The 20807-nt window shown below is 40.2% G+C and overlaps 3 protein-coding genes across 3 annotated transcripts; 2 read left to right on the top strand and 1 right to left on the bottom strand.

The window, feature by feature from the left end:
• Nucleotides 1–427: 427 nt before the first annotated feature.
• On the bottom strand, nt 428–4180 carry LOC129106175 (trypsin-3-like). Its single transcript, XM_054617523.1, has 5 exons — nt 4120–4180; nt 3796–3946; nt 2973–3114; nt 1647–1907; nt 428–577 (listed from the first exon to the last, which is right to left on the bottom strand). Exons 1-5 carry the CDS (start codon nt 4178–4180, stop codon nt 428–430), a joined length of 765 nt encoding a protein of 254 aa, XP_054473498.1.
• A 3774-nt stretch (nt 4181–7954) lies between these two features.
• Nucleotides 7955–12661, top strand: LOC129106306 (trypsin-like). Its single transcript, XM_054617692.1, has 5 exons — nt 7955–8012; nt 9301–9460; nt 10578–10719; nt 10892–11158; nt 12491–12661. The coding sequence occupies exons 1-5, from the start codon at nt 7955–7957 to the stop codon at nt 12659–12661; spliced, it is 798 nt and encodes a 265-aa protein (XP_054473667.1).
• A 2451-nt stretch (nt 12662–15112) lies between these two features.
• camk2n1 (calcium/calmodulin dependent protein kinase II inhibitor 1) lies at nt 15113–16058 on the top strand. Its single transcript, XM_054617739.1, has 2 exons — nt 15113–15281; nt 15985–16058. The coding sequence occupies exons 1-2, from the start codon at nt 15113–15115 to the stop codon at nt 16056–16058; spliced, it is 243 nt and encodes an 80-aa protein (XP_054473714.1).
• Nucleotides 16059–20807: the final 4749 nt, after the last annotated feature.

Below are 20807 nucleotides of genomic sequence, written 5' to 3' on the forward strand. Positions count from 1 at the left end.
TTCGTTTCAGTGGAGAAATGGAGGCTTCAAAGACCAACATGATCCCCACAAATCTGTGACATGGTTTTCTGGAAAACACTACAAACACAGTAAAATAAGTAAAATACAAAGTGCATTTAGTTATAGAAGTAGTAGTAGTAGTAGTAGTCATTGTATCAGACTTTTATTTTACAATAACCCTGAGTCTTCTCTCTCTAGTGTTACTCACTAAGTGTTGAAAAATAAGTTTCTCTATGTATATTACCTGTGTGTTTAAACTCATGGGGTGTTGGTTACAGATGATTTATTTAAAAAATATATATATTTTAAATAAAAGCACTGAATAAAAGTCAACAAAAAATATCTATTAAGGCCTTTGGGTCCATTAGGATCCATTTGAATCTTCATCACAGTAGAGTCTTAGGTGAGCTTGTTATTTAGAGTCTTGTTAGCTGCTCTGGATGACCCAGTTGATCCATCCGAGGTAGTTTTTGACCTTGGTGTAGACGCCAGGGTAGTAAGGATAGGCACAGCCGATACCCCAAGATACAATGCCCACAAATTTACCGTCACAAACAAGAGGCCCTCCTGAGTCACCCTGAGGACAGAAGAGGAAACAGTAAAAAGTTTTTTATGACAAGTTTTAATGTAAAACGGTGAACATAGTAGACCATTTAGCAACTAAAGAGCCAGATTCACCTGACGTTGGTGAAGACAAAAACAGAGCTACAAGGCAAATATTGACATTTCTTACCAAACTTATAACAATCAGTATTTCATGGGTTGAAAAAATGGCTCAAAACATCATCTAGTGTTTTAAATCATCCCTGATCTAGCAAGGCAAATGCTGAGATAGAGTAGACAGGCTGGGACAAATCTACCTCATGATAGTTGCAAAACATAAAACAATGTTAACGCTAATGTAATCAGACCACCTTCTGTGCGTCATCATTTCTACTTTTTGCGTAACCGCTGTGTAGCATCACAATCACAGCACAAGCCTATGCCTTTTTTTCAGTGCACTGGAAATTACAACAGCACATTTCACAATCCGGGGAATCAGTGTTAATGACTAATGATTGGCAATAGTATTGTACGTTCCTTTGCAAAGTAGTTCCCCAGTAGTGGTGACTGAGGCAGTGGGATTCATTCTTCTGATAAACACTTTATTCAGCAAATTCAGTGGCCCATATCACTCTTTTGTCGACTCTGTGTGGAGGCTTTGGTCATACAGAGGTGGCCATGCATTTCATCTCTCCCCCTTGCCTACTTTTAAGCATTTTTTTTTTTAAATTATGCACTAGGTGGACTTAGGGTGAAGTTACACTTTAAATTTGTCAGTCAAACACAACTCCAAATAAATAATGTGATGTTTGCGAACACATTTACCAAATTTATAGGAAGATAATATGTGAATGATGTGTTTACATCTTGTAACACTGTCCCCAAGTGGCAAAAATCTAATCAAATCAAATCTATAAATGCAGCTTTAACAGTGCCAGACAAATGTATTACTCGGATGACTTGTTCTTTGCTGTCACTCACTTTGAGAGTAATACACGTTTCAGTTGGGTGGAAGTCCTATTAAATAGTGTTTTGAATAATACTGCAGCAAACACTCTGCCTTAATTAGGAATACAGTACATGATTACAACTTCGTGCCTCACCTGACAGGAGTCTTTCCCACCATGGATAAATCCGGCACAGATCATGTTGTCTGTGATCCTGTAGAAGTAGTAATAGTACCGGCAGTTGCTAAAGATGTTTACATCCACAGACCTCAGTACAGGGGACAGTTTGGGGCTGTTCTGCCAGGTCACACCCCAGCCACTGACTGTGCACTGGGCAGAGTTGACCAAGGGCGGTGAGTCTGGGACCGGCAAAGAGGCCAGCTCGACAGTGGCATCAATGTTAGCCGGACGGTCCAACTGACCCACAGAGAACATATCCTTCAGTGAGTCATCGCAGAAAGCTAATGGTGAAGGTAGCATTGTACATTTACTATTTGCATGTAAATGTGAGTAAAGAGGGTTATTGCTCTTCTAAATGACCTACTCTGCTGTCTGTGCTATTGACTGATGACTCATAGAAATTGCACGCAAACATACATTGCAACATATATTCGGTATAAAACAGAATACAATTAATAAAACAATAACAGACAGAAACAGATAAGAATAAATAAATACATCAATGTCAAGAAGATCATTGAATAAAGGGTATGAGTTTAACTGCGTCCCAATCAGGTCTCTAGTTCAATAGGTAATAAGGATGATTTGTAGTGTGTTTCAATGGCAAAAACACTGGGATTTCACTTTCATTAAAAATCCCCAATATGCACGATTAACATCAATGAGTAAGTATTCACTGACTGAAAGTAAAGTCCCTAAAAGAGCCTTTTAATTGAGCCACAGGAAGGTCAATATTGAGCCAACAAATAATATGTCTAATAGGTCAAGGGAGCTCCACTGAGTACTACTCAGCCTGTCAAAATAGTATTGCTGTGTACATTTAGCTGATAATAGCAATACTTTACTGGCAACAGAGTATTTTACCTTGTTGCATCAGTTATTTTACATAAGTAATGTATTGATATAAGACTGGCAGAGACTGCAAATGTATAACAGACATTCATAAACATCTTAAATGTTATGAATTGCATCTGTGTTTTCCATAATATGACACAGCTGTGTGAAGGGTCCCTTGAGAAGCAGCACAGATATGAAACATGATATACATCATTTAGAAATGTAAATATTTGTACAACTATATATTAAAAAGTTTGTACAGTTTACTGCATATCTTTACATGGCATTGTGGTGTTCAGTCTACATCAGCATTGTGTTGCAGGTCACTGACTCATCAATGTCAATCACAAACCTAATCAATGGCGAAAATCGGTTTCAACTCATTCCCAAAATCCAAGGATCTATATCAAATCCATATCTGTATCAAAACGCATCCCTATGTCACGTTCCACAGTCATCCCTTACCTTCAGCAGCATGATATCATTGTCAAGGTTCCAGTATTGGTATTGGTAGTGCCTGACCACCAAGTCAACGTTGAACCTTTGCTCGGGGCCCTCTTCCTTGGTGATGTCATGCTCACCCAAGACCACTTGGATCAGGTGACTCCTAGGAGAGCACAGTAGAAGGCTATCTTTATTTTGTTGTATAGTATGTGTATTTATTGTCTGTGTCTGTGTAGTTGTATAGTATGTGTATTTATTGTCTGTGTAGTTGTATAGTATGTGTATTTATTGTCTGTGTAGTTGTATAGTATGTGTATTTATTGTCTGTGTAGTTGTATAGTATGTGTATTTATTGTCTGTGTAGTTGTATAGTATGTGTATTTATTGTCTGTGTAGTTGTATAGTATGTGTATTTATTGTCTGTGTAGTTGTATAGTATGTGTATTTATTGTCTGTGTAGTTGTATAGTATGTGTATTTATTGTCTGTGTAGTTGTATAGTATGTGTATTTATTGTCTGTGTAGTTGTATAGTATGTGTATTTATTGTCTGTGTAGTTGTATAGTATGTGTATTTATTGTCTGTGTCTGTGTAGTTGAGCTGCTGCAACACTTGAATTTCCCCCATGGGGATCAATAAAGGAATATAATAATAAGGCAAAAGGACAAGATCCTTATGGTGCTTGTTCATCAACAACGGTCAGACAATCCAACAAATATTTCAGAGTCACATAGTGGTTCCAGATCATTCTTATGCACAGCTCTGAGATGTGAATGCAAGGTGCAGCATATGCTTCCACGTTCTTTGAGTAAATGTGTCCCTGGTGTGAAGCTGCAGTAACTCACGGTCTCCAGCAGTGGGCAGCAGACACCACCCACTGTTTGTGGATGAGGGTTCCTCCACAGAAGTGGTTGTTCATGAACAGGATGGAGGCCTGATACTTGATGGAGAGGGGTGTTACCTCTTCACCCCCGATGATTCTCGTCCCGTACACACCTAAGAGCCGAGGAGAGGATGCGACACAAAGTGTGTTATTCTATAACATGAGATAAGTTTGTAGCTTTTTAGTTTTTACTTAGATGGAGTTACATGTAGTCAGCCCTGTGTGACTGACGGTTTTAATGTTAATAAGTCAGTAGGTAGTGTAAATATATTCTCATATGCCTCACCTGTTAGGTTTACAACAAGCAGGAGGAGGAGTGAGAGGTTACAGGGTGAAGCCAGGTTCATTTTAGTAGCTACCAGAAATAAATGAACAGAAAGAATAGAGATGAGAGTTGATGAAAAGTTCATTGCAATCTACGTCCTACTGCACTGTGTATGCCATTTTATTAAAAGAGCAATATCATTACTTTGTTTGTTGATCCTTAATTGTCAACCACAATAACCAAAGGCAAGAAAAATCAGTGCTGTCGGTTCAAGTCTTACCGAACACCAATTGTCAAGAGATTATTCTTGAAAACACATTTTAACTTCTACATCATCTGTGTTCAGTGGTTTATATTTTATTATTACAGTACATAGTCAGAAAATAAGTAAGCAGGGGGACACTTTCTATTCAATGCATTGCTTCTTCACAGTCACTCAAATAAGCAGCCTTTTTTTAAAACTAGTTTCAAGTTTCAACTCATTTATTTGAACTCATTAAACTGGTACAGCTAATGAATACAATAGACAATCAAACTAAATTGAATTCGATGCATTCGAGCCGTCTCACCTTATCAAGACTCAAGTAAGAAAACAGTCGAGGCATCCAAACAGCGGCATGCACAATCTCTCACGCTCCTCTCTCAACGTGGCATACAGTCAAGCATGAGAACTCTCCGGCCTCCTTTATACCGTAACCATGCACCTCACTATCATTGTTCCTCGCCATTGTCTGCCATATATCTAAGCACATACAGAAAGCCAAGAGTGTGACCTAGTAAATGATTTTTTTCCCCCTTCTCTTCCATTACATCTCTATTTCTAAGGGCTTTGTTCTCATCGATTCAGCCCATTGTTCAGTAGTGGAGATAAAGTTAAGCTTGAAGGAGATGAAACCCAACCGGCCACAGAAATGTCACAATACAATCGCCAGACATGTTATGGGTGTATCCAATGATATTACAGAGAGCATGACAAATGATGTCTGGGTTTGATATATTTGCCTCCCTACTATACTCTCACCCCTGAGACGTAGCAGTACATGACCGAATTTACTCGGAAGGAACAAGGCTTCCTAATGAACCCTGTTTACTGTAATTGGACCGAGTTACAGTGACTGAACATAAGTTTTGTGCCTCTATTTTCCCCTCAAGTCGACTAAGAGTCAACATAAAACAATCAGAACCAATCTAGCAGGGATACACTGTCTTGTTACTCTTGTCTGCAGTCACCTTCCTCTGATCTCAAACTTTTTTCTTCCCAGGTGACACTCTCAATTAGTTTCCCACCAGTTTTATTTCTATTTTTCATTCTTAGTTCCCACCCACAGGGGCATTTGGTCTGTAACTCATAGCCTCCATACAGTCTACTATCCCCAAGGTGTCATTGCAGCTGTTAAGGTGGAAGGTGATAGCGTGCCCCGCTCTCCCTCAGATGCAAAGCTGGGAGGACAAACAGGATACCTTTGTGTGTGTGTGTGTCTGACAGAAATAGTGAGGAAGATGTCTTGTACAGAACTGCATGTGCAGTATAGACGTATGAATAGTGAGTTTGAGAGGAACATGTGTTGCTAAAATGTAGTCAGTACACAAACACGTGTTTGCTGCATCTAGACATTGTGCTGCGGTTTCATTTAAAAAGCCGTACTAAATTGTAGTTGCATGTTAAAATAACAGCCGGACATGGCAAAATCTCGAATTTGTGAAAGTTTGAGCTCAACCAACGTTAATGGTGTGTGGCTGATCCAGCACATTAAATGCCTGACATGGTACTATAACAAAAAAACTATATTGTGAAGCAATTGATTTAGGTTTTATAATATTTGGCTGAATCCAAGCTATAATTAAGGATATAGATACCTCTTTATGAATGGCAGTTATCTGATGGTTGAGATGTTGAGATGTATTGGCATATGATCCAACCCTTACAGCATTCAAAAACTACATTTAACAAAATAGACATTTTTGGAAATACACTAATAGACATTTTTTTGCCGATAGTTAGATGAGAAGATTGCTACTACACTCACATTTGTCCGTTAAGTATAATGGATAGCTTAGGAAATGTTAGTTAAGCTTAGCATAAAGAGTCAAGCCAAAGCTAACTGGTTCTGTTTTAAGATTTTTTAAAAATCTACTGAATCGCACAAAGCTAAAGATGACTTATTTAGACATTTTATCTTTTTGTTTAATTTATACAAAAACTTAAAGTTTTGTGCTGCATCAATTTCTAGGAAAGGAGACGAAGTGATTTCCTGGAAATATCATGAGATTTATATACATTTTCTTAATTAACTCTGGTCAAGAAAGCTGATATGTGTTTTTCCTAAAATGTCACACTATTTCTTAAAAAAATTCACAGTATAAAGTTAGTAATAAAGAGTAGCCCCTTCCTAGATAAGACATCACAAAGTGCCTAACAATACAATATAAAACAAGACATGAAGCAGAGACACAATACAAAAGCAAGAATAAAACAGAGATATAAGTAAATGAAACCACAAAAAGCAGGTCAAATCAGGTGCGTCTGCTAGAAATATTTTCCTTTTGCTTTGGATCATCCAGAGACCCTGCTTTTCATAGGGGCAGCTGGCATAAAGTAAGTCGTGTTTATTGCTATAAAAATAAATTCCATTCACCTCCATTGTGTTACCAAATCTATCTTGGTGGCTAGATGCCACGGGGGTAAGTGAGAAAATATGTTGATTAAACCCTTTAGGAATGTACTCATATTGTATAGACAAAATTCAGGTGAAATATAATATTTCTAAAATTATTGCATGAGTCATGTTTGCTTTCTCTGCATTAATGAAAAAAATTAAAAATAAATAACCTGATGTTTGAAGGTGATTGCCTGTGAAGTCGGCGACTGTTTGTCCAGGAAACACCTGACAGTGGGAGGCCACACAAAGCCATCTCTCCCATTCTACTGGGTGGAGCATCAATTATTCAGCTCGCTCTAAATGTGGGACAAGAGGAGGTCAGGCGAGATTCTCCTCCCATGCTGTGGATGATGCTGACTTGCCAGAAGGCTGCCGCTGCTGATGATGATGATAATAGTGATGATGATCAGGTGGATGATAATGAGTTATTATCATTGCAGACATGATGATTCATACTCATACAGGCGAACACTTGTTAGTCTAGTCTCCGTAGAATACATCTGTGTTGTCTTGACTCAGACGTGGATCTCCCCAAAGCTACAAAACAAAGCCATGCACACTTGCACATGTACATACACACACACACACACACACACACACACACACACACACACACACACACACACACACACACACACACACACACACACACACACACACACACACACACACACACACACACACACACACACACACACACACACACACACACACACACAGTGGGCTATTGAAACATTTCAGCACGGATAAGCCTGGATGATGACACAAACAGAGCATGCTGATACAGTATGGATGAACCTGCTCGGGTACAGTACCCTGCGTTACCATGGCAACAACACAAGGCCTTTCGACAAGTCGGGAGGGTCAGGAGAAAGAGTTGGGATGGCAGTAGGAGTAAGAGGGGTGGGAGTGGTGCTGGGCAGTTTTTGAAGGTGAACTTTGTTGCTCTCTTTCCTTTTCAATCAATGCTACAGTGTTGGACCCTGGTGCTGCATGTCATGGTGAAGAATGAAATTAAAAACTCTTTTTTTCAGTGGAAACTCAAGGATAAAGGTTGATGTGACTGACTCCTGCTGTCTCCAGGAAGGAGTGGATGCCCAGTGTTGGGCAGGCAGACAGGAGCAGAGGACACTGGTTGGCTGGCCTCATTGGTTCAGCTGCTGTTATGGTGTAGCATAACCGCCTAAATCCTAGCTATGATGAACCTGCTCATGTGTTTATGTTGTGTGCTACTGGACCTCATGACAGTCCACAGTGAGTACATGTTTATTTTAATTTTCCGAACAAAATGTTTGAGGATTTGTTTTAAATGTTGTATTTTGTTGCAGTTTAATGCACTTTTCATTACATTAATGTCAAAAAGGTGGCCAGTTAAAGGGTTTAACCCATTTTAAAAGGATATATAGGAAATATGAAATATGCATATTCACTTTCATGCTGAGAGTTGGATGAGAAGATTGATACCTCTCTAATGTCTGTAGAGTAAATATGAAGCTAAAGCCATCAGCCAGTAAGCTTAGCTTAGCTTAAAGACAGGAAACAGGGGGAAACAGCTAGCCTCACCTGGCTCGTCCAAAGGTAACAAAGTCTGTTTACCAACACAACTAAATGACCATTCTGCATTTTAAAGAGGGTTATTTGCAGGGTTTCCTGCACTATACTCTAGCAACAGCTCTGGTACATAACCCTCTGTGAAATGGTAAATTGTTGTTTTTATACTTCAGTGTTTGTACAGATACAACAAACAATTGTGGCAAAAAGCAAATAAGTATATCATTTTGAACTATCCATTTACATTGCTTCCTCAACTTTACAGGGTCAACCATTTGTGATTTCTTCTCAACAGTGTTCATCAAAAGTTTGTATATATTGCAGCCCATGGTTGCAGTAACCGTGTAGAAGTTTATATTTCAAGGACATAGTCTTTTCTGCTCCAATGTACAGTAGTTGAGCTGTTGCATAAGGCAGGACGGGAGACCCCCCAGTCTAAGGTTTCAGAGCCCAGAGTGAGGTGGTGACACTAGAAGGTCAGGTTATATTGGATTACCATCATTACACAGTGGCCTCCCCGGTGACAGAAAACCACTAATTGTGAGGCCGGGTCAATGGGCTTGAAGGGGGGATTAGGAGGGCTTCTCTCTTTATGCTTCTATTTTGTTCCCTCATGACTCTCCATGTTTCATAAGATTAACTTTTTAAGCATGACTGAAATCCATACCTGGTAAGTTTTTACTATACGTGCAGGATGTTCTGGGTATTTAGCAGAGACATGAAGGAACCATTTCAGTTTTTGAACATGACAAACTTGTGCCATGTTTCTACATAAGTAAGTTACAGTATGTTTTAAGGAAGAGGTTCTAATGTCCAATCTCCATCAGCTTTGTGAGCACTGACTTGGAACAACTTCAACAATTGTCAGGCTCCACCAGAACTGGGGAGGCTTTGAGGATGAGAGGCGAAAACGTCTTCAAGAATCTACATCAAAATTAAACAACTCCAAATCCATACAAGTTGTCCTGTAAATGTTTTTGTTTCCATACAGGTCATGTGTTCATGCAGGGCCGTATAGTAGGTGGTCACACCGCCGCACCAAACTCCATCAAATACATTGTGTCACTGCAGAGCACCAGGGGCCAACACTTCTGCGGTGGATCACTGGTTCACAGGTACTGGGTGCTAACAGCAGCGCACTGTAACATCGGGTAAGAATGATATACAACACTTTTTTTTCCAAAGATTGTGAATCCAAATGACTTGGGTGATCCCTTTGTTTTTCATGTAGTGCTATCATCAGATAAAAAAAGACAGAACTAATGACATGCCCATTAATGCTAATCAGCAAATGTAACTAGTTTTTACCACGTGTGGATCGACCCCCTCTAAAGACAAACCCTTCCAAAGGTATTTGACCATCCAACAAGCGCTTCTGATGAAGCATACTAGCATCTTACAATGATAATCATGGTAAACACAATACCTGCAAAAAGCAAGTTAGCATTGTCATACTGACATTAGCTTTTAGCTCATTGCACTGCTGTGCCTAATTACACTCTCCACTAGCATGGCTGTAAACTATTAGTCTTATACAACCTTTCATTTATTAACCTCCTGAATAGATGGTTTTCAAATTCCCTTATTAATCTAAAATGCGACCTGACATTTTTGCTTGAACTTTACTCAAGGTAAAGATGAAACTGTATCTGAAACACTTGCAAAGGCCGAGACGTTCTTCTTGCCTTCTCTCAGTGGACTCTGTGGAAGTCACTGTGTAGGAGCTAACTTGGCATGATTTTATATTGTGAGCAGATGGTCTCAACAGATGCCTAAAAGCAAGCATCCATTCTGCTACAGGGAAGGTAACGTCAAAACGATGCTGCTTGGTCATGACGCATAGTAAACCTGTATGCCGGAAAGTCAAATAACACTCAGAAATAACACTCAGACGCGGTCGAGTCAACTGACCTTGGCACATCATCAGTGTGTATGTGTGTGTTAGGCGGGATATTGTCTGGATCCAGGAAAATGGCCGTTTTTTGCCCTGCCCTGCCTGCACACAGTAAGCCATTGTATGCTGGCAGACAAACACTTCTGGCTTCATGTGTCTTTGTGACTTTGAATCCTGGTCAAGATTTCTCATGTTACCCCATTCACTTTTCTGCATTCAATTCAACTAAGATACTAAAAATGTTTCCTCAAATATAAAATGACTAATAAATCACAATTATGATGGTCAGTAATAATCAAATTTCAAGATTGCGTCTTCTTGGTGCTGTATTAGTTGATACATGGGATGTAAAATGGAAATGCCCTGTCTTTTAGGGCAGAGAACATGATGATAGTGGCGGGCGACTACATCGTAAATAGCTTTGAGGGTACTGAGCAATACGCTAAACCCCACAGGCTGCTCACCCACCCCCTCTACAACAGGAGCACCAACAATGCTGACATCATGCTCATTAAGGTACTGCAGACACCGTGCAGACTTTTAGCCACAGAGCAATTGTTATCAAACTTAACAAATCAAGAGCATGTTATATTGTATATTTAGATAATGTCTGAGAAGATATGTTATGCTACACTTTTTTCCTTATTCACATGCCAGCTCTAAAATTCTCTTCTGATTTTCGGTCCAGTTGCGGGCTCCCATGGTGCTGAACAAGTTTGTGTCGCTGGCGCCTCTCCCCAGGCAGGGGACAGGGGTGGTCGAAGGTTTGGTGTGTCGGGTGTCCGGGTGGGGCTACAACAATCTGGGTGGAGGCCAGGCCCCCTTCACCCTCAGGACGGTCACAGTGCCCATTGTTTCAACTGCAAGGTGTAACAGCAGCGAGTCCTTTAATGGAAACATCACGGCAAACATGATCTGTGCAGGCTACAGGACCGGCGGAAAAGATGCATGTAAGGTACAGGGGATACATTTATATCATACCTTTGTTCACTGGTAATGATTTTAAACAGTTTATCAGCTATCAGGTAAATGGGTGTTGCACATCAATGGCTGCCCAATCTGCCCCATTGAAGCAATCCTGATAGTTGGATCTTTGAAAAGCCTTTAAATCCATTTTGAAATATAAATTATCCAAGGTACCGGCCTTAGTTCCCAGTGTATATTAAATAGCGCAGAGTCATCATCTTTTCATCAGCTTACATCGCAGCGACACAATAACACAGTTTTGGGAAGCTCGTCCCCACGACGGTATGAGGACATTCAGCTCATCATGTCAGTGTTTGTTCACCTACAAGCTTTTATTAAGCAGACATAGTAGCCCACCCTCAGGAATTGTATGAGTTATGATAGTTACAGAAGAGTTGGAAAAACAACCCTGAAATAGCACCAGGACGGAAAACCTTGCTGTGATTTTGAAGAACGTTAATTCGTCGCCACAGACAACAGCATGCTCTGATTTGGTTATTGGTATCATGAAAGAATTTCAGCCCCAACCTTTGATGTGAGAAGAATATTACATGGAATTGAATGTGTGATATACCAGCGGGCTATATTTTGCCCTGGGAAAAGAATGACTAATTAAAATCTGCTATATTTAACCCTGCAGTAGTCAACTTTGTGTGTTGGCATTTCCAAGTGGCAGCAAGAGATGATGATTTGATGAATCCAACTATCCTTTGCGAAGACAGTTTGTGTCACACACTCTTTTTTTTCATATTCTGAAAATATCCCTGTGGCACATACAAATTTATCAAATTTTTTGGAACATCTTTCACATGTGATAGCAAGATATTTTATATGTCACATGCAAAAATATCAATGGCTAAATGTGACAACACATGTGACAAATCCACATATAAGGCAATGTTGAGATAGCATTTCACATTCATATAAAATGAGATGTATGATGATGTTGTTTTTGGAATTTTTACTTTTGATAAAAATTCATTTGATGAAAGCACATGTCATTTTCAGACATTTTACATTTGAAATATAAAGTTTTATAAAGTATAATAGGCTTCACGTCTTGAGATTTAAGTTCAAATTGATCATACTCTAAAATGTCTTTCTTGATTCACAATAAAGAAGTGACCTTACTTGGCTTGGACTTCTGAGACACACAAGTAGTAAATGCTTCTTGAAACCGACTCTTTGTATAATTTAGTGTAGCACCATGGAGGACATTAAAATGGATTTACAGTAACTTATGAGAGACTCAGATCATTTGTCTCTTCATGAGATCAGTGTGACATGATAATCGATGGAGGATGTTGTCTCGCTCTTACAGGGAGACTCTGGCGGGCCGCTGGTGTGTAGGGGGGGTGTCTATGGAGTGGTTTCCTGGGGCAACGGCTGCGGTGATCCTAAGTTTCCGGGAGTCTACACGTCCGTGTCCAAATTCCGTCGGTGGATAGACCAAACCATCTACGGGTCATATCTACGTTGCAATAGATATTGATGAAGATATTAATATTACAAAGATTATGAAAATAGCCATTTATGCCTGAAAAGGGACATTCCCCTGAAAATGTTTGTGCTGGCATTGATAAAAAATGGTTCTGTGGAAAACATGAAGAGCTTTCTTTAAACCACTGCTCTGATTATTCTTATAATTTTATTAATACCAATATAGGCCTAATAGTGATGTTCTCAAATGATCCCGTTGTAGCTGGTGTCTGCCTGCTACAGTAATAGAAGGATCTGAACTTAATAAGCCCTCTGTATATGTAATCCAGTGATGTCAAATTCATAACTTGTAAAAAAAAAAATTGTATGGCAATAAATGTTCAAATTTAAAGAACATGTAATGTTGTGTCAGTTAAGTGGTGAATGGCTAGAGTAAATTCAAAGTTTGCCCTGACATGTTTTTTTCTGCATCAGTGCACCTTAAAGGCCTTGAAAACCTTTTTTCACTTGTCACTTACTTTGAGCAATGACGTCATTCATGAAAACAGGATTCTCATTGTTATGTCACACATTAGTTTTTCTAGCCTATTTGTGTTCTTGTCTGTGCTATAATCACTGGTTGTAAAGGTAAAGATATTTAAAAAGTGAATATTTCCTTGTTCTTCAATATGGGCAGGTTTGTTAAAGCTTACTAATGATTTAAAACAACCAATACAGAAATCAGAATTTTGATGACGATATGGTCAGATGTGATATTATTTGTGAAACTGAAAGAGTTATTATTTAGAAGTGAAAGATGTGAAAGATGAGCCTCTGATAAAATCATGGCTTTTGTATGTCTCGGCAGTAGGTGTGTCATGACTGCACCTCCTCTATGAATAGTTGACGGTATGTCAAAGTAAGCCATGCTGCAGGCTCAGATATCACCGTATAGTTCACTGTCTGTGTGATGATATTTAGTTAAGTTCCCTTTGAGAAACGATAGTCTGTGCCAAGACTTCACACCCGTCCATTGCTCTGTGTCCTTTACTGTAAATGTGTTTCAGTAGTTCCCTTTGTGCTTCTCTCCCTGGAAGACAGATTCCCGTAAACACTACAGACAACAGTGGGTGGTGAACCCAATGAGGATCCGTTTAAACCTAAAGACAGTCCCAGTGGGCTTCATTTAACAGAGCAGCCCATTTTTCAGTCTTGTAACTTAACACCTAGTGTGATAACAAAACAGAAGAAAACGTTCTCAAACTGGATCCTATTAGGTTTATAGACATTATCGATTTGTCTATAACGGATCATCATCTTATTAATTAAAAAAAAATGTACTGTGGAAGTTAATTTTTTAGGAGTAATGGGATTTATTCATAACTATCATCTGTTGTTGCTATTTAAGGAATATCTTAATAAGATGTTTTACAAGTTATCTGGATAATTTAGTGAGTAAAACCTGGAACATCATCAAATCCAAAACAAAGAAGTTCCATCATTCCCAGGTGTACATCTTCAACCTATATCCGCAAGAGAGCATGAAAAGACACAAGTGAGAGGACTGTGTCATTTATGTTATATCAACCGCAGAAAGACCACGATACTGAAAGTGAAACGGACTCATAGAAAGAATACTGGATGTCAGCTGGAGCTGGTATGAAATAGTCACGTTTCATGTTATGTAGTGGAGAGCAAGGTAGTTCTCCAATCAGAAGGTCGGTGGTTCGATACCCGGCTTCGGCAGTCGATGTGTCCTTGGGCAAGACACTTAACCCCAAGTTGCTCCTGAAGGCTTGCCATCGGTGTGGACTGGATGATGAATGTTAGTTAGAGTCTGATGGTGGCACCTTGATGGTAGCCTGTCATCAGTGTGTGAATGGGTGAATGATATGTAATATACTACTGACTGTAAGTCGCTTTGGAGAAAAGCGTCTGCTAAATGACTGTAATGTAATGTAATGTAATATCCAACAATTTCATCTTGACATGAACCTATAGCTCTGTAGAAATTGTGGTGAATATTAGTCTCAGCCTATAAAACACTGCCATCCTCTGGTGAGGTCTGGTGGACATTGCCTTTGACAATGAAAACAGATTGGAAGCTTTGACACCTCTAACTCGTCGACGTCGTCTTGCAAAGACCTGAACTGGTTCCCATCTCTGGATATTAAGTCGCCATTTGTGTTAATTGCATCCAGATCCCTGAGAGTGGAGCATTGGTACAAGCACGACTCGGACTGGAAGCTTCTCTGGGCTGCAGCAGAAAACCCCCCGAACGTCTCTCTCTCCAGGTCTCCCCGGGATCCGTGTTTTGCATCGCTTCTCAATTTGCATTTCTTCCTCAGAGGCTCTGTCTGCGTTGGTACCCAGACCCACACGTGTTTTCGGGGGTAAACAGTGTCAGCAGATAGCATTGTGTGTTTTTTTTCCTTGCCTTTTGTTTGTCACAGACCAGGTTGAAGCTTGGCGACGAGCTTTACATTTCAATCCGTGCGTCTTGGTGATAGAGACGCGTTTGGAGATGTCAGAAGTGCTGCCTTTCAACGAGGAGAAAATGAGTCATTATGGAAATGAGGGCGATGAGGGACACCTGTCCTTCACCTGTCGTCTGCAAGACACCAACAACTTCTTCAATGGATCACAGAACAAACGTCCGCCGAAACTCGGACAAATAGGCAGAAGCAAACGAGGTAATTATGTCATTAAGGCGTTTTCGTTTGTGTGGTGATGTGTTGGATGCCAGGATGGTTCCCTGTGGAGCCAGAAAGGCAACACCTTTGCCTCATATGAGAGACGTGGCCTGTTGTTTGCATGGTATATATTCTATTCACAATGCAACACAACTTGGATGCGCAGTGTTAAATGCCTTCTGAATGCTGCTCAACAGAGTTGTGCTGAAGGTCCCCTCCCAAATGATTGGTTGGAATGATTATAATGTGGATAATTGTGTTTGCATGATACGTTTAGGGTGTTTGTGTTTTGTGTGTCTTGCATTCCTGATGAAATCCATGAGAAACTGAGGCTCACTTGTGTTGGTACATGCATGCACAGGCAGTAGTGCACAGACACTACACGGACCGACATGGAGAACAGGCAGACATGTAAGAACTGCATGTGTAGTTGCTGAGAACCCGCAGAGCAAGAAGACCCGCAGATGTTTAGACATGCACATTCCAAAAATGTGCATCGCATACAAAGACGCACACAATGGCACTAATGGTTATCTTTTTGCATGCTCTTACTCACTCATGCATGCACACACCACCTCTGCTCATGCCGTGCAGTGCTCATGGTTCTGTGCTTTAATGCCCTCCTGTCAGCCGTTGGTGAATTTGTGAGACGCCACACCAAGATGAGCCTCCCTGATTAACTCTCTACCGTTCTCACCCACAGTTGTGATTGAGGATGAGAATGGCGACAACGAAGCACTGAAAAATGGAACGGAGAAGACCCCAGCAGAGGCTTAGAGCGCTCGGCTCAACACCCCCCCCTAAAGACACTCTTGAAATTTTGTATGGCGATCTTGACCAGTTTTAATCCAAAGACACTGTATATAAGCACTTTCTCTCATGTGGCAGCAAGCAGCACTTCCACGCCCTCCTCTCCCAGTCAGTCATGGCCATCCGGGTGACACGCACTGGCAGGGGCGGGAGATGGCAGCGAAGGAGACCCCCAGGTGGACCCCCCCGACACGCACACACACACATACACAAACACACACGAACAAACACACCCTTGATTGCAGGTTTTCGCCATAAATCCAAAAGCGGGAGAAGACAACAAGAGGGGGGGGGAGGAGGTGGAGGAAGGAGGGGACGCTGTTGAAATGCAGAAATCAGGGACAGGATACAGAAATGAATCTAATATAAAAACTAAAGCACACACTTCTCCTATATCTTATCAATCAAACCTATGGTACCATCATTTCTGCTCTTCATTTTGGTCGAGGGCAACTGAATAACAGAGTTTGTAAATATGGAAAGGGTAGCCCATATTTTCTTGCACAAAGTGGGAAGCTGGTTTGTTCTCTGTGTTGAAGACTTTATTTATTGATCCTTTGGAATATGTCTTTTGCAGTGAAGGCCAGAGGGAGTGTTCTTTTGTATGTTGAGAAAACTTGGAGTGAATGTGTGACATTCTTTTTTCACTTAACAATTCTCGATGTTGCCTGAGTGTTTTTTGTTACCATACTTTGCAGCTAACGAGTCATTTATATACAGTGTACCTCCCACCTGTTTGTAAGCTTCCCAGGCTTTCACCTGGATTGGTTGATACTGTAACTTGACTGTACACACCCTATTGATAAACTATTTATATTGCATTGTGCATTATTGTGTGTGCCAAACCTCATGAGTAATAATACTGTACCAGACAACTTCTTTTTTTTGTGCTTTATACAATTACTCATACAAATCAGTTGTTTTGATGGGTCGCCATTTTTTAGGGCTCTTTCTTAAAACACTGAGATACCAACTCATGCATGGCAAATATGAAATCATGCATGCACGGCAGAAGCTCTGAAACTCTTGTGTATTCTTGAAGCACCTCGTATACAGCTTTGAATGACAAACCTCGAGAAACAGTCTTAATTCTGCGTTGTACTGTACAATTCACACTGACTTGTACAGTGGCCTAATATCTTGTAATAAAGATTATGATAAAGTACTATTTACTGTTTAGTGTTGATTGTGGTTTAAAGCATTATGTACTTGATGTTGCTTTTTGTTTTCTAAACTAACTGTTTTAAATCTGTAGCAAAAACACAAAAATATAGTTTTGTATGAGAAAGGTGAAGACACTCACGCTAGCTTGGCTGACTTTTGGACATGTTCATTGTACAGTTTCCCCTGTTGTTAATGGATTGCCTATTTGGCTGCCAAGAAAGGTCAAGTCAGCATTTTCCACTGTGAGAAAGTAGCATCCCATTCTTTGGAAATATCAGATATGGGAGGAGACAGAAAATGGGAAGAAAGATGAGCAAGTAATCCCATCAAGAATTGGAAATCCACACTCGGGATTTGTTTAAAGGAGAGTTGAGACACTGCGCAACAGACGGCGATATCAGAAAGTACAGTATTGCAAATGATTCTGTGGGGAAAAATGTACACCACTGCTTCCCAATGCAATAAATGTCTGTTTGCATCTAAAATCTCTGCTCCTCTCTTTAATCAAGTCCTCTTTTTAACTCCATTGCCAGGGATGTAAATGGTTCAGGGGTACCGAGGCGTGAGGAACATTGATGAGACGTGACATTTCCAACTCTGCTGTGGTGACTAAATGATTCATGTTGTGTGACGAGCCTCTGTCAGCGTACAGCATCTTAAACCCCGGACCGTCGGGATGTGAGCTGGGAACACATACATGCAGCAAACACACATACACACACAAGGGCACACACACGTCTGTTTCAGCTCCAACTGCAGGCGAGACTAAAATATAGACTCTCTCCCTCCCCGGTCTTGACAGACATGAAAGGGGCTGCCTGAGCTGGGTACCATGGTAACAGATGCACCTTCAACTCAATGGGTGCTGCGGTGGGTTTTCGGTGCAATAGTCTTCCCTGAGCCTCGGCGTGATACCATCGCTATCTTTAATGGAATGTTCTCCATTATCTTATCTCTGCCCTCTTCTCTCAAGACCCCCTATTCACTCAGTGGCGTGACCGAATTACCCTGCCAAAATAGTCCCTTCTTCCAAGACGGCAGTCAAGCATGACGATGGCGCCTACTGCAGTAACATCCTCTCCCCTCGCACGGAATGAGAGGATATTACATTTAAGGAGCAGTGCTCTTTGATTTTTCTGTGCGGTGGATCCTTTCATCCAAAATGTTGCAGGCAAGGCGTGATGTGATTGCATTGAGCTTGGCCCAGAACAGTCTAAACAAGGGGTCAGATAGTATTCACACACAGTCAAACCTGTTGGACTACACTGGTAACATACTGCAGAAAAAAATCCCAATTCATTTATTCATTTAAATGATAATTTGTGGTGCACATTTTACCATTATTTGCTTTTTGGTCAATTTAACGGTGCATTGTTATTTGTTGATGAAAGGTTCTCTATACAATATTCAGAGCATTAATAGCTATTGTCTATGTAAATATATAGTTTAGTAGTGTCTACCTGATCAGAGAATGAAGTCACTCTCTCTCTTTATCTGTTGTCACCCTAGCTTCTCTGTGCTTTGTTTACACAACCGGCCTGACAGTGTGCCTTTTAGTGCATATTAGTGCATGTGAGTGTGCACCATTGGCAAGCTCATGGCCAACCCTCTGCACTGCGCTCATACAGATTTTACAGCTAATAATACTCACCCGACCAACAGGGCTGTCGCGGAAGAGTAGCACCAACCCTCTGGATTCCCGTCAGGTAAAGACTGTTTCTCCATCAGCACCGTTACCGATGTTTGCACTGTTTGTACTGTTAACACTGTTAGCTGTGAGCCACCGGCTCAGCTGTCGCCATGTTAAGAGCCGTGTGAAGGCAAAAGATAAGCTCTGAATTTCATATTCTGCACCTTTAAGTTTTGTTGCATTTGTCATTATTTGCTTCTTTTCCCCTTGCCACATTATATAATTTTGGAGTGTACACACCAGATACACCATCAACCCAGGTAGTGAGCACTTATGGTAAACACACCTACAAAGGCAGCTGCACTGACTCGTGGTAAGTCGAAAACCAATTATCAGCATGCATCACCCTTTAGGCTCAAGGTGACAGAAGGAATTTTTTAGGTATCGTAAGGTGACCAATAGATTTACAAAGATGACAAAGCATCATCTGAATTGCTGAATTGCAGGTGCATCAGTCACAAACACTGTGAAAGTCTGTCTTTGCATTTCAATATTCATGACAAAAAAGTGACAAACTTTAGAGGGACCTCAAAGTCAAATCAATAGTTTCAACAGTGTCAAGAAATATTTAAGTTATAAGCCACTCTATACCTTGGAATTGTATAATATCATACCCATCTGACAGTTGGAATGATTTGATCTACAAACTGTATCAATTAGTTGATGTCAAAGTTAGTAACCTAAAGGAGACTAACTTAGTCTATAGCAAGACTTTAGAATATATAGATTTAATGCATTATTTGGATTTGGATTCCATATAAGTGTCCACAGTCATGATATTAATGCTGTTTCTCTGTTGCGTTTGAGAACTGGAGCCTCCCATGCTTCAAATACGGTTTACCAGGCTGGAAGACCGTTTTCTGTTTTTAAAAAAAGGAAGATCTCAGATATTTATTAAATGTTTTTTGTGGTTTCTTTTGTTTCAGTTTTCTTCGACCTCCTTTCCCTTCATAAAACATTACAGAGAAATGTAAGCAGAAATTACATCAGATTTGAAGTGGAAGCTGAAATAATGAAATGAAAGTAACTCACAGAGATTTTAAAAGGCAAAAGTAGCGATTGTAATCCCTAGAGTATACAGTTAGTATGTGATTAACAGACTCTGAAAAAATTGACCAGCCAAGAAGTGCACCTCCTTTATAGATGCATTTCTATGAAAGAATAAGCTTGTGGAAACGGATAAGAAAAGAAACAGAAAATAATGCGAGAGAGCTGTATTTTTATGTAATTTCCTGATAAAAAGTCGGTTGGAGCATTCTTGTTATTATAACCTTGTCTCCTGGGGAGGAACTGAGGCCCAATTTAAGGTAACACATACTGTGTGCATGGTGACATTGTGCTTCAAATGATATCTAAAAGACAAAATTTTAAATCTGATTAAAAAGCCTGCAATCACGACAAAGGGAGGCCATGCCCATCCACAATCTTTAATCTAAAACGTATCAAAAAGCACCCAAATGTCCAGCTCTTCACCTCTGCCTAAGCCACAATCTGCTATCTATTTTATGATATCCATTCAAATGTCTCTTGCTTATTTTCTCCTCCCAAGTATTCAAACAAAAATAGGTATGAGTGCTGAATTGACTTCACAAAGATCTACCTCTATCTCCTCACTGTCCCATTTCTGTCGCTATTGACAGACTCCTCGTGCATTTGATCACAGGGATAATCCAGGAAGACATATTTCTCTTAATAATAAGATAATTTAGATAATATAGCACATATCCAGTTGACATGCATAACACATATTCATAGATACACATAAACGTCTCAAATTCAGGTTTATCAAACAAACTCCAAGACAGTAGCTGCACACTGACAAGATGCTTAATCCTAATGCTTTTATCACAGAGATGCAGCAG

This window comes from Anoplopoma fimbria, chromosome 17, assembly GCF_027596085.1.
Source record: "Anoplopoma fimbria isolate UVic2021 breed Golden Eagle Sablefish chromosome 17, Afim_UVic_2022, whole genome shotgun sequence".
NCBI classification, from domain to species: domain Eukaryota; kingdom Metazoa; phylum Chordata; class Actinopteri; order Perciformes; family Anoplopomatidae; genus Anoplopoma; species Anoplopoma fimbria.